General features: G+C 40.9%; 1 protein-coding gene across 1 annotated transcript; it reads left to right on the forward strand.

Moving 5' to 3' along the window:
- The first annotated feature begins 3,089 nt into the window (after window positions 1-3,089).
- Window positions 3,090-14,452, forward strand: LOC108668007 (chromatin-remodeling complex ATPase chain Iswi). Its single transcript, XM_018155130.1, has 13 exons — window positions 3,090-3,116; window positions 3,710-3,924; window positions 4,203-4,230; window positions 5,059-5,070; window positions 5,601-5,739; window positions 6,585-6,730; window positions 7,415-7,524; window positions 8,126-8,249; window positions 9,547-9,660; window positions 11,153-11,368; window positions 11,946-12,107; window positions 12,980-13,140; window positions 13,628-14,452. Exons 1-13 carry the CDS (start codon window positions 3,090-3,092, stop codon window positions 13,863-13,865), a joined length of 1,692 nt encoding a protein of 563 aa, XP_018010619.1. The 3' UTR covers window positions 13,866-14,452.
- Window positions 14,453-14,560: the final 108 nt, after the last annotated feature.

A 14,560-nucleotide genomic window follows, 5' to 3' on the forward strand; every position in this document is an offset into this window, starting at 1 on the left:
AACCTGGAGTTATTTAACCAAAAAATAAAAAAATTGGAGGGGGTACTCTGACAGGCTTTAAATAATAGCTTTTTTTCATGGGTCACATTTTTAATTTTTCAACCTATTAGATATGCAAACTTTTTAAATCTTTCTATTGTGTTATGTAGCCTCAGTACTAAACCTTTAATGCTCATTGACAAAATTTTTCTATGTCAAATATTTTTTGAGTTTTGGGGGTTTTTGTTAAAAAAAACAAAGTGGTCTAAGTTACCCCGCTGGTCTAAGTTACCCCATTTTACGGTATTAATGTTAGTACCTATCTGAGTTACTTTAACCAGTAATTCCTGAAGTTATTTGAATCAAAAATAAGAGAAAAAAATTTAGCTGGAGTAGGATTTTTTTCTTATTTAGATTGCCATTTAATTGTAGAGTTTCATTTAATTTGAATTTTATTCTAATTCTATTTTTTTCTGTTTAGTTATTTTTATTTAATGTAAACTTCAATAGTTCTATTATTATTATAATTTAAGATTATCTATTTGTATTCATTTTTGAGGGGGTTACTGTATTTTCTCTTCAACTTATGTTTAAACATGATTAGGGTAAACGCACCATATTCTGACATCGTGGATAATTCTAATACTTCTCAACTTATTCCATTATATTAAGCTTTGTCTTAGTTCCACGCATGCTTAGATGGTTGAAATAGTGACGTCATACTATTGCGCGCTGGATTTACGCAAAACACTAGGTTTGGCGGGAAAATGTTAAGATCCTCAGAGAGGAAGCCCATGTCACCCAGTGAGAACATCAAAAAACGTGTCAAAGTTGATAGTTGACCTTGCTCTACCAAATAGTGATAAACTGTTTGTGTAGAATGTAGAAAGAATATTATGGTTTGAGACTTTTGAATAAGTCTGTGAATATATTATGAATCCTTTAAGTATACTTGTATAAATTTATTTGCTGATTTCAAGTGGTGAATAAATTAATAGATGATCAATTTAAGAGACGGTTTTAGACACATAAAAACTAATTGCAATACAGCTCAGAATTAGACACACACAGGCTCATAGCTCATTCCGATCTGTGTTGTATTCCCAACGAGCCAATACAGCTCACACAGGGCATCGGAATTACGAATTACGGTTTTGACTTTTGAAGCGCTCTGTCCACAAGTCTACGGACAGCACGCACATTTCAGTGACATCGGAATTAGTCTCACAATATGCCTAATTTAGTCACACACAGCGTCGGAATTTAGCAATTTTGTAGATTTTCAATTCTAACGGCTATTAAATAAATATGGCAACAGTTTGTGAACTTGTGCAAATGGTAATAACTTTATAGCCATTCATTTCTTGCTATGTCCTTAAAGTGTTGGAATATGGTGCATTTACCCTAATTTAATTATTAAATCAAACACTTAAAACTTTAAAATGAAAACTTTTAAAGAAAAATAATAAATATCTTATGATTTATTATATATGCAAGTTCAAAATAACATTAAAATCACGATATTAAAATTAAACCCTAAATATTTTTAAAATTATTTTCTCCTTCTTGGAAAAACATTCTTCTAACCTTCCTGTTCACTGTGTTCAGCCTTAAAAATAAAAAAATTCCCATGAATAATGAATCCAAAATTATGGCAAAATACATTATCTGAAAGACTAAAAGTAAAAAAGTCTGGAATAATAATTCATTGTCACTATATATTTTTTCTTAATTTTTCCCATGAACCTTGCACCAGGGCACAGAGGGTGGATGCAGCGTCGCCAATATATGGGTTTTTAAGCCGTAAGCATCGCCAGGTAATTTTAAGATGCGTCGCCAGGTAATTTTAAATGAAAAGCCATTTATGCTGAGTAATGAAAAACTATTTACAAGCCACGAACTTATTTACAAGGTTGCATGCACGTGTTACCCCAAATAACTAATTTTAACCTAAAAACAGTCTGATTGTACAGCAAGTGTCAACTGAACATATGATAATGCAGTCTGACCGCTCTAATACTTTATTTTTAATACATCTTTCCTTAATTTTTATCTGTAATTGTTACCTATATTTCTCTGTAAAAAATAAACTTAAAAAATATGTACTTCAATGAGCAGATTATCTATCCCTCCCCCTCCCCCCCCGACCAAGATGCTCTAGTCTTTTCTGATTATAACAAAATTTTTGTATTGGGTCCATCTCACGAAATATTTCCTTTTTCCCTGTGCCTGTAGCGTGGCAACTTTAGTGAGGTGGTGACTTTAATGGCATTGACGCATTTGACGGTAGGTAGGACCGTAGCCGGCGTAGGTAGCTATTTCTTTTCCCAGTGCATTTTTAGCAGCCAAAATAATAGCAAGCTTTGTGAAATTATACCTTTCAGGCTTTCTGCTTGACCATGGTATCTTGAAAATCAGCACAAAGTGGTGTAAAAATATCAAGATGAAATGACTTCTTATTTGTAAATGGCGAGGCGTAACCAAATGAGATACCTGAGCGGCTGAGCCTGACGGTTACGGCTAATTTTACATACTAAACAGCACCTACCGACCTACGGCTGCGCAAGGGAAGATAGGCAAACAATAAGTGTCCTGTCCGCACCAAACCTTTCCAAACAAACATTGCAACCAAATACCGGATCGACACTTCAGCGAACTCAAGCGCGAACTCAAGCGCGATCTCAAGAGGCAAACCTAACTTCACCTTCAACTTACCCAGTCATAAATCCATAAATACCGAACGGATTTCTTTCAAATTTGAAATATAAGTAGATAATATTAGTAATTTGCGGACAGATTTATTTCAGATTTTTACATCAAATACTTTTATATTAATACGGAAAACATGACTTCATTTTCAACTTACCCAGTCATAAATTCATAAATACCGAACGGATTTCTTTCAAATTTGAAAGATAANAAGATGGGACCAGCTCACTTTTTTTAATCTGTACAGAAAACTATGTTGTATGCAGAAAGTCTGAGTTGTAGCTTAGAAGCCCATTGCATAACTACACTTTGTGATAGGTTTGGGTTTTTTATTTATTCATGGTATAGATGCTACATGCTTGTTAGTGATTTCGGTCCTGTCTTACCCCATCTGACTATATATGGGGCTCACCCATCACTACCATCTGGTGGGTTGTGGGGTGCACCCATCTCTACCATCTGGTGGGTTGTGGGGTGCACCCATCTCTACCATCTGGTGGTTGTGGGGTGCACCCATCTCTACCATCTGGTGGGTTATGGGGCTCACCCTCTACTACCACCTGGTGGCTTTTGGGGTGCACCCCACCACTAACATGAAGTGAATTTAGTGAACGTCGTGGTTTACACGCCATTTAAGCTCGTAGTTTTCATCACTTCAGTAGTAGCTGTTTGTGGTAAAAAAATTACATTGATTTTGTCATTACATATTATACCACAGACGTGAAAGAACGAGCTTAAATCAGCCACGAGACATGGGAGATTCTAGGACATAGCAAAGTATCGACTTGAGTAACCATGATTTGTGATCAGGGACTCAGAAAAGATTCTAAAAACCTTTTGACGTTATGGTGGTTCTGGACAATGAATGTGTATATTAGAATCCTTAATTGCCATAGATCAGTGACTTGCAATGAACTCTTGGCAGGTCGAAACCTCCGGCAAGATGGTGGTGATGAACAATGAATGTATATTAGAATCCTTAATTGTCATGTATCAGTGACTTGCAATGAACTCTTGGCAGGTCGAGAACTCCGGCAAGATGGTGGTACTGGACAAGCTGCTGCCCAAGATGCAGGCCATGGGGTCGCGGGTGTTGATCTTCTCGCAGATGACGCGCATGTTGGACATCCTGGAAGATTATGCCCACTGGAGGGGCTACTCCTACTGTCGTATAGACGGCAGCACGCCACATGAGGACAGACAGAGACAGATAGACGAGTACAACGCGCCTGACTCGTGAGTATACATCCTGTCTGCCGCACGCCACACAAGTCTTGTCGAATTGACGGCAGCTTTTGTCATGGTGACGGTTTTGATAAAGGTCTATAAAATTTTTTTTGCTCTCCAGATATAAAGTTATGATATTATCAATTTTTTTAGAAATCAACTGTAATCCATGACAACATATTTTAGCGTCACCTTCAAGCCACTTTACTCCGCGTCTAATCTTCATGCCATCATGCATCACACTCATCACTTCACGCTAGTAAGCATGACACATCCTTGTGCCGCAGCACCAAGTTCCTGTTCATGCCATCCAGGGTTGGCGATTTTTTTTATTTTTTTTTTAAAATCAAAAAAATCAAAAATCAATGATTTTTTTATTTTTTCATGATTTTTTTGATTTATTTGATTTTTTTGATTTTTTCAACTTTTTTGTCTTTTTTGAAGTGCTATTTTTNGTCAATCGATTCTGAGCGACTGGGTGGAACTGATCTGAATCGGAACTGTAAAATTGCATCCAGCTAGTCATACATTGCTGTACTGGCATGAGGTGTGGCAAGTTCGAAGTGCACTCCTCGTTCCTACTTTCATCTACTGCTGACTTTTGAACATTCGTGCCACGTTCAGCGTTATAACTATTAAACTATGACTTTCAATAATATTTCCCATTCGTGGAAGCTTACAGCTCTGAGCCGACTTCTTTGTGCTACGTTTATTACGAGATAATTGAGGATGCCATGGCAGCTTATTGAAGATGCCATGGCAGCTTATTGAGGATGAAATATCAGTTTATCGTCGTTTTTAATCATCCATGGATTAGCAGCTGCGTGTGGATCCATGGATTAGCTGCCATTTTCTAATGTTTGAAGAAATGAGCGTAGTTTGGAAGCGCTTCATAATGCCCTCTGAGCTGCATATTTAAAGAAAAAATTGAGCTCTATGGAATTTATTGGACATGCAGTGCTTGCGTTCAGTTCACATAAACCCTGAATCCTGTACAAAGCCTGTCTCTTATACACATCTAGATGTGTATAAGAGACCGATCTTATATCGTACAGATGGACGTGCAGGTGGTGCTTAGGGTCAATCTTATATCGTACAGATGGACGTGCAGGTGGTGCTTAGGGTCAATTTTATATCGTACAGATGGACTTGCAGGTGGTGCTTAGGGTCAATCTTATATTGTACAGATGGACTTGCAGGTGGTGCTTACGGCCATTGTTGTTGTATCCATAAGATGGTGGACTATAAACATTGTTTGCTTAGTCACATCATTGCAGTTGCCTGTTGTCTCTTGGTCATATAACTGCAGCTTCTATGGTTCGTTTCAACGCCTGAAGCGATTGTTGATAATTTATTTGGCAGATCAATTGCACCATCAGAACTGTCGATCTTGTATCTCAAGCTGGTCATAATTTTGCTCAAAATTGTTCAGTTCTTGTGGCATCATATGCTATGTTGAAAGACCTAGCTTGTTATGCTATTTCAATTTACCAAGCCCATTGCTATGGTGCTCATTAGCAAGTATTGCAATAATTTGTCGATATCTTCGTAGCTGTTGCTTTATTTATTTAAAGATTTCTTTTTAAAAGACGGAAGATGTTACCAGCCTGAGTACTGATAATTAATATTATTGATTTGTTCCTATTTGAGTCGCGAAGATTGAAGGCGTTTTATCTCTTGTACAGGCCATGGACCGCGCCCATCGTATCGGCCAGAAGAAGCAGGTGCGAGTGTTTCGCTTCATCCACGAGAACAGCATGGAGGAGAAGCTCGTTGAGCGCGCCGAGATCAAACTTAGGCTCGACAAACTCGTCATCCAGCAAGGTAGGTATCCCCGCAGCACTCTGAGGTACTGCTGAGGGGTGGGTACTTTTCCTCAGCATTCTGAGGTACTGCTGAGGGGTAGGTACGCTCCCTCAGCACTCTGAGGTACTGCTGAGGGGTGGGTACTCTACCTCAGCACTCTGAGGTACTGCTGAGGGGTGGGTACTCTCCCTCAGCACTCTGAGGTACTGCTGAGTGGTGGTACTCTCCCTCAGCACTCTGAGGTACTGCTGAGGAGTGGGTACTTTCACTCAGCACTCTGAGGTACTGCTGAGTGGTGGGTACTCTCCCTCAGCACTCTGAGGTACTGCTGAGGAGTGGGTACTCTACCTCAGCACTCTGAGGTACTGCTGAGGAGTGGGTACTTTCACTCAGCACTCTGAGGTACTGCTGAGTGGTGGGTACTCTCCCTCAGCACTCTGAGGTACTGCTGAGGAGTGGGTACTCTCCCTCAGCACTCTGAGGTACTGCTGAGGGGTGGGTACTCTCCCTCAGCGCTCTGAGGGGTGGGTAATTTCTCTCATCACTCTGCCCCAACTGAGCCTCCTTTGCGCCTACTGAACCTCATCACTGAGCCCCACACTCACCCACTAACTCTGCCCTTCGTTAACCGCGGTGGTTGAGCCCTAATATTAGCAATGATGTTTCAAGATCACTACTATTGATCTTCGATGACAATAAATATGTTTGGTGCATCCAGTAAATAAGATAACGTGAGATATTTGCTCATGAAAAATAAATGGTGTGTAAGCGTTCCTCCTCTAAGCTTTGTTCTAGTTTATTTCATGATATGCAGTGAAGATGTCATTTAAGTGGTGGCTGGTAACATTGCTGTCCGTGAGCAGGCCGGCTACAAGACACCAAGGCGTCGCTGGGTAAGGATGAGATGCTCGCCATGATCAGGCACGGCGCCAACGAAGTCTTCAAGAGCAAAGATCAGGAGATCACCGATCAGGACATCGACGACCTCATCATGCAGGGCGAGCAGCGGGTATGGCAGGGGTTTGGGTGTGTGATGGCATGCAGGGAGAGCAGCGGGTATGGCAGGGGTTTGAGGGTGTTGATGTCATGCAGGGGGAACAGCGGGTATTTCAGGGGTTTGGGTGTGTGATGGCATGCAGGGAGAGTAGCAGGTATGTNTGCAGGGGGAGCAGCAGGTATGTCAGGGGTTTGGGGGTGTTGATGGCATGCAGGGGGAGCAGCGGGTATGGCAGGGGTTTTAGTGTGTGATAGCATGCAGGGGGAGCAGCGGGTATGGCAGGGGTTTGGGTGTGTGATGGCGTGCAGGGAGAGCAGCGGGTATGTCAGGGGGAGATGGTGGTGTTGATGCCGTGTTTGGGCGTTGCCAATGATAAATTTCTCTGTAAGAAAATGATATTGTTGAGGTGGTGTGTCCTTCAGTTTATCGATTAAGCTGCTGAAGTAATAATCAGAAAATATCTCGTTGCTGGACAGGCATAATTTTGATTAAAGACTTGATGCATTCATACAGAGTGAATGTGACTTGCTAGTCATGTTTGCATTGCTTATTCTATTACTATCTGTTACAAAGCACTACCTACTTTTATAATTTATTCAATTGTTACTTGCCACTTGTCTGCCCGCTCTTCATTGCAGCCACTAAGTAACTAGCTGCAGCTAATGATGAGATTATTAACCTTTTCTTGTACTACAGACAGAGGAACTGCAGAAGAAGCTCGACGACCTCGGCGAGTCTTCGCTGCGGCAGTTCACTCTGGATGTGCCTAGCGAGAGCGTCTACCAGTTTGAGGGCGAGGACTACAGGTGAGCTCGTCTCATTTAGTGCTGCACGAGTTTGTTTTTTTTTTTCAATTTTTTTTTAAGGTTCCTTATGTTCTTAAACATTTTTTACCCAGCTTATTTCACATTCTCGGACTTCGTGAACTTTCTTAAGGAATATCTTTATATATGTTTGTATTTTTATTACATTTTTCCTCAGCATGCGCCACACCTCCTCTCAACATGCACAATACCAAAACATACATTATCATTACATAAACAAGCGTCACACATCGTCTATATCCTACTTACTACTTTGAAACTAGAACCACATTTGTGCTAAGTATTCACCGCATTACAGCAGCTACCACACTCCAACCTTGCAAGCATCGCCATTATCCTCACCTAATCACAACATGCCACTATACCACCCTCACCTAATCACAACATGCCACTATACCACCCTCGCCTAATCACAACATGCCACTATACCACCCTCGCCTAATCACAACATGCCACTACACCATCCCCACCTAATCACAACATGCAACAACACACTCCCCACCTAATCACGTGCGTCAGTAATCGCATTCCCCGTACATTGCTTCAGTGTAATCATAAGTCCTAAAGTATTTGAGCTGTGCAGGGAGAAGCAGAAGGCAATTGTGGGTAATTGGATCGAGCCGCCTAAGCGCGAGCGTAAAGCCAACTACGCCGTGGACGCCTACTTCAGGGAAGCGCTCAGGGTCTCCGAACCTAAGGCACCTAAGGTGAGTGTTATTTTTGTCGGTGCTATCATTTTTTGAGACGATTTTCTGATCAATAATCTCGGTATCATCCGTAATTTTCTGGTGATGCTAGCTGACTTTAGGAAATGCTATAACAATGAGGTGTCTTGCACCAAAACATCTTTCATGCAAGATAAACTTTCATGTGTTTATGTGGTCCCAAATTCACGTGACAACTTTGCACTGAACAGCAAATCTGTAGTAAATTCTACTTGATGCTCTCGTCGCAGTTATTTTAGTTTTGCGTTTAATTTCTAGACCACTGATAGTAGATCTGCGTTACTGAAATGTTTGTATGAGAACATCTTAATCTTTTTACCTCACCTCATTCATCGCTTACAAATTTAACTGTGGTATTGAGTTGACATTTTTTATGAGGTACGAGCATAGATATATTTTCATTCAATTATCATTTGTATTTATAGAATATCTTAAGCCCTGGTTTACTTATTGCAGTAATCTCGCAATATTGAGCGCCTTAGTGCCATTTTTTATTCAGGCACGTTAAAATTTGAACTCTTTTGATAGTTAACAAATTGTGGCGATCAAATGGCCGTGGACCTAGAATTATTTATTTTCTTATGACACAGGGATCTGTTATCAATCAGGTTGTTTGAGGATTGTCTCTTCTCAATTTCTCATAAGTTGTACGTAAATTAAAATGGCACTGAAAATACTGGAACCGAATCCATATGTACAATTGATTTCTTGACTCGTCTAGAAGCAAGTTTAATCAATTTACGGCACCATGTTAACTGTCTTGTGCTATGAATTATTGACTTAATTTACTTAAGTCATTGCGACTTAATTAGAGATTAATTAATTAAGTTAATGCGACTTAATTTACAGATGTAACTATAATATTGCATTGAACTGAATTTATTAATTACAGATTCATGTTGATACTCTGGAAGGCTTAGTTTTGCTGTGGCAAAGCACCACTCGTGCTGTGGTCTCCCACTTGCGCCATTCGTTCCTTCAAAATGCAGCTTTGACAATCTTAGCCAAAAATTGCAATTACCGATTTCATTGTTTTAATATGAAGACTAGTAGTGAGCTATTAATTGATAATGCTGATTTCCTATAGTTAGATTTTTAGATAGAGATTAAATAAAAGATTGTGTCTTTAATTTACATGTTGCAACTGAGAGAAATGATATGAGCTACCAACATTTAGCAACTTATCTCCTCATTCCATAACCTTCTCTTATGTTCAGATCTCGTCAAGTTAATTTGTATTCATGACACAAATATGATCGCGTTCTTTTGTATTGCGCAGGCACCTCGTCCACCAAAGCAGCCTGTTGTGCAGGACTTCCAGTTCTTCCCCCCGCGACTCTTCGAGCTGCTTGACAAGGAGATCTACTACTACCGCAAAACTGTCACCTACAAGGTAACCACAAGTTATTATGTACAATTAACCTCATACTTGACACATCCACAAGTTACAAACACATCACACAGACGAGATCTCATCCTTGACACATCCACAAGTTACTAGCACATCACGCAGACGAACCCTCACCCTCGACATTAAACGCTATATTTAATTGAGATGGCAAGACTTGGCCCCTGCCATGGGAACGTAGAGTCTGGCTCCGAGCCTCCCCACCAAAAACGATCATGCGGCGAGCCTGGACCACCGACGGGAATAATTTTTTTTGACACAACTGAACTTTGCACTTCCGGCGCGAAGTGAATGATGTTTTTCTAAAACTTTTGAAAGACTGTTACTAGTACGTACAAGGTTCGTTTCCTTGCTAGCGCTCAGGGTGGAATGCATTCACAAGGTGGAATAGATTCATTTGTATGTGTTGTGAGGATATTCACTCTTTGAAATTTTACCTAAAGGAACTAGGGAGGTAAAAAGGGTAGAATTTTATATTTGAGATATGTAGTCAATCGATTCTGAGCGACTGGGTGGAACTGATCTGAATCGGAACTGTAAAATTGCATCCAGCTAGTCATACATTGCTGTACTGGCATGAGGTGTGGCAAGTTCGAAGTGCACTCCTCGTTCCTACTTTCATCTACTGCTGACTTTTGAACATTCGTGCCACGTTCAGCGTTATAACTATTAAACTATGACTTTCAATAATATTTCCCATTCGTGGAAGCTTACAGCTCTGAGCCGACTTCTTTGTGCTACGTTTATTACGAGATAATTGAGGATGCCATGGCAGCTTATTGAAGATGCCATGGCAGCTTATTGAGGATGAAATATCAGTTTATCGTCGTTTTTAATCATCCATGGATTAGCAGCTGCGTGTGGATCCATGGATTAGCTGCCATTTTCTAATGTTTGAAGAAATGAGCGTAGTTTGGAAGCGCTTCATAATGCCCTCTGAGCTGCATATTTAAAGAAAAAATTGAGCTCTATGGAATTTATTGGACATGCAGTGCTTGCGTTCAGTTCACATAAACCCTGAATCCTGTACAAAGCTTAGGAAATTAATTATCAAAATTTTGAATGACCTTTACATGGAGGACGGAATATTAATCGCCTTACAGCCTATAGTTTCCAACCCCAACAAACTATCGTTTAGGAACTCATTGCAATGACGGCTGCCATAGAACTCGTATGTCGCGGTTCCTTGGGCGCTGTCATGTCAGGCGCTTTTGTTCGAATACCGCTAGTTTTTTCCTATGAAGGGAGTTGACAAGCATTACGACCAGGGCATCTCGGTTGAAAATGTGACAGGTTTGTATGAAATTTTCTTGTATTTGTGTTGAGAAAGATGGTCACGCACGAGCCACACGAGGAGTTCACCCCCCTTACCACTTGTGTTGTGTTCTGTGTTTGCTCTCGGTGTTTGGAGGTGTGGTAGGTGACGCAGATTAGTCTGGCAGCTGATCTTAATAAGTGCAATTCTTCCTGTGCGCAGGTCCCTAAAAACCCTGAATTCGGCGCTGACTCGACACGTATCCAGAAGGAGGAGCAGGTCAAGATAGACGAGGCGGAGGCGATGACGGAGGAGGAGCTGGAGGAGCGGGATAGTCTCCTCACAAAGGGCTTCCTCAACTGGACCAAGCGAGACTTCAATCAGTTCATTAAAGCGAACGAGAAGTACGGCCGAGATGACATCGAGAACATCGCTAAGGTGGGCCCTTTGTTTGCGTCATGCATGTGTTGCTGAATGACAATAGGGTCACCGTAGTATAGCCTCCCCCAAATATTTCGTGTTGGCGTATTATATACTTTATAAGTTGTCTGCTGATAACGTCTTATACAGCTTAATTTGTTTGTGATTAAGGGGGTCTTTGGATATCTTTCATTCAAGTCCTGCTCCAATAGTTTTTGTTTCATGAATGGCCACCCATCATTGTCTCGCTAAGTCGTTGTAAGATTTACATGGAAATGTGCGACGTTCTTGTCTGATATTCATTCTCCTGTGAATTATTGTCGAGTACAATAGATGGACCGGTCATGAAACTGGGACGGTAATAAGTTAATGCAGTAAATAACATGTGTGGTTAAAGCAAGCACTGGGGTTGCCTTTGCAGTGACGCATTTCAGTGACTGTGCAAGGGCAGCTTTGGTTGAAGAGACGAGAGAAAGGAATTAAAGTTTCCATGTATGATCTCTCGTGTGTATGAAGATCTAGTTAAAATATTCACAAACAGAGAGCTATATAACGCTGAGTGTAGTTAGCAATTGTGGCGTGTGTGTGTGTGCAGGAGGTGGAAGGCAAGACGCCGGAGGAGGTGATGACGTACAGCGCGGTATTCTGGGAGCGCTGCGCTGAGCTGCAAGACTGCGACAAAATCTTGGCGCAGATCGAGCGCGGCGAGGCTAAGATCCAGCGTAGGGCGTCCATCAAGAAGGCGCTCGATGCTAAGGTAAGGAGCGCTTAGTTTGCTTCATATTTGCATCACGTGACGTAACCTTGCCCGAATTGTTGAAGTGATCCTCGTCTAAAACTAAGCCTTATCTAAGCCCATTTGGGTGCACCTAAACCTTATGTGAATCTATTGAAGTGAACCCGAACCTTTACTCAACATTAACCTAAAGTCCTAAACCTTTACATAAGCCTTTTCTTGAACCTAACGCGACATTTGAAGGGTTAAAACCAAAGTATCTAAACATAAAAAGATTACTATTTGGCATATGAAATGCACACAAGATTCCTTACTAATTATTGTGTTACCACACTTCACTTCCAATGGCGGAGTTTGGTTTGAAGCTACGGATAATTTAGAGCCGTTGTACATACTGAAGCAGAAATGCCTTCTGCTGAAGTTGAAATGAAAAAATACTTGTCTACAAGTTATGTATTGCCAAATGTATGCTAATAAGAAATTTTACCATTATTGTTCACCATTCAATGCGGCTCATTCCGCTGCTGAGAACTTCATGCAGTAAAGCAGTGGCATGATCGGGTTATTAATGCATTCTCAATTTTGTAACGTTCCCACTGACTCGAATCCAAGAATGCAATTTTTATTGTATAACTACTCATTTAAGACAAAATGTAAGAGTAAAGAAGACCTAATAGGTACTTGGACTAGTTTAACTAATTGCAATGGCTTGTAACTTGTGAATTCATAGATCTCATGGAAGCTATCAATCAAAAGGTGATTACTTGCGTGCGCCTTATAAATCAATGTTCGATTTAAAACAGAGCCGTGTAGTGTTTTATTAGAGCTAATGTCCAATGCAGGGAACTTGCCGCTCCTTACATGCATGTAGCAAGGATAATTGTTCCGTGCAGATGGCTCGGTACCGCGCGCCGTTCCATCAGCTGCGCATCAGCTACGGCACAAACAAGGGCAAGAACTACACTGAAGAGGAAGACCGCTTTCTGGTGTGCATGCTGCACAAGCTCGGCTTTGACAAGGAGAATGTCTACGAGGAACTCAGAGCCGCTGTCAGGTGAGCCTAACCATTTGTTTACGGATATATTTACAGTGCTGTTAAATATCTTGATGCATGGAGCCGTACTACAAAAGTTGCTCAAGTGCACTTAGAGGCTGATTTCTCGTTTGTGATTCGTTGATTTAACATGAAAAGCCGTCAGTAATAAATTGACGAAGTTAAGAACGCTGAATTTTTTTATAGTACGACCCTTGTTGACGAGATTCAATGTCAGTAGATGCTGGTATAGGTGGGTATAGTCCTTCGTAAAATAATCGTGCTGATCTTGTGAGTGGCGATGCGGCTTTCACTACAATACTTCTGTCTCGCGGTGAAAACCACAACTGCCATTATATCGTATCAATAAATTTGAGTAATTCCTCCACTCCATAACGCGTCATGAGCAACGTACCTTGACATGTAGGCAAAAGGATGCGTAGAGCAACTTTTGCTGTGGATAAAAAAAAACAATGAATGACTCTTATAGAAAAACATCGTTTTACAGGTCGGCCCCGCAGTTCAGGTTCGATTGGTTCATCAAGTCGCGCACCGCACTGGAGCTGCAGCGCCGTTGCAACACTTTGATCACGCTCATCGAGAGGGAGAACCAGGAGCTTGAGGAGAAGGAGAGAGCCGAGAGGAAGAAGGGCAGACCAAAGGGCTGCGTCTACGTTAAGGGAGGCAAGCGCACACTTGCAGGCAACATCGACGGCAGGGGCAGGAAGAAGAAAAAGTTAGAGTAAATTCTATGTTTGAAATCAACGTCTAAAATTAAGTGCATCAAATTCCGTATTTGTGTGAACCCAAGGAGTGAGGCATAGGTAACAGAAGATGTAGTTAACACTCGCAAACAAGTACATATTATGACTGCAAATTACTCCTGTCATTTGCAAAGTTCTTTTTTGTAAACAGAAGCAATCCTTTGTGGTAGACAAGTTGGCGAAAGTGTCGGACGTACAAGGAGTTTTATTTTGTATAAGGATTCTTTTCTCAACCAAGCCAACTATTGGCATTTGGCATGGGGATAAACAAGTAGAAATTGTGACAAGAGCCTCATCGCCAAGAGGATTTTTGTCGGCCGAAGCATTCTTTAAGTATGGAACGATGTAGATAAAATGATTAGATTAAGGATCTGTGTTATGTGTAATCCTTTCTTGAAACATTTGTAGACAAAGCCAAGTATGGGCAAGCAAAGTAACAATCATTTGTAAAATCATGTTTTTAAAAGGACCTTATTTATTGCAGCATTAAGTTTATTCGATGCAGGTCTAGCCGAACAGTTATGTGTAACTGTTTCAAGTTCCAGTTAATTAAATGTATTTTTCGTCCAGATGGTATCACCTTAGTATCCCAGTAATTGTTGATTTATAATTTCAATTAGCTGCATCAATTTAATTCTGGTCCAATCAAATGAACGTTCCTCTCCACCAAGGCTAGA

The sequence above is a fragment of the Hyalella azteca genome, unplaced genomic scaffold (assembly GCF_000764305.2).
Source record: "Hyalella azteca isolate HAZT.00-mixed unplaced genomic scaffold, Hazt_2.0.2 contig8694, whole genome shotgun sequence".
Taxonomy (NCBI): Eukaryota; Metazoa; Arthropoda; class Malacostraca; order Amphipoda; family Hyalellidae; genus Hyalella; species Hyalella azteca.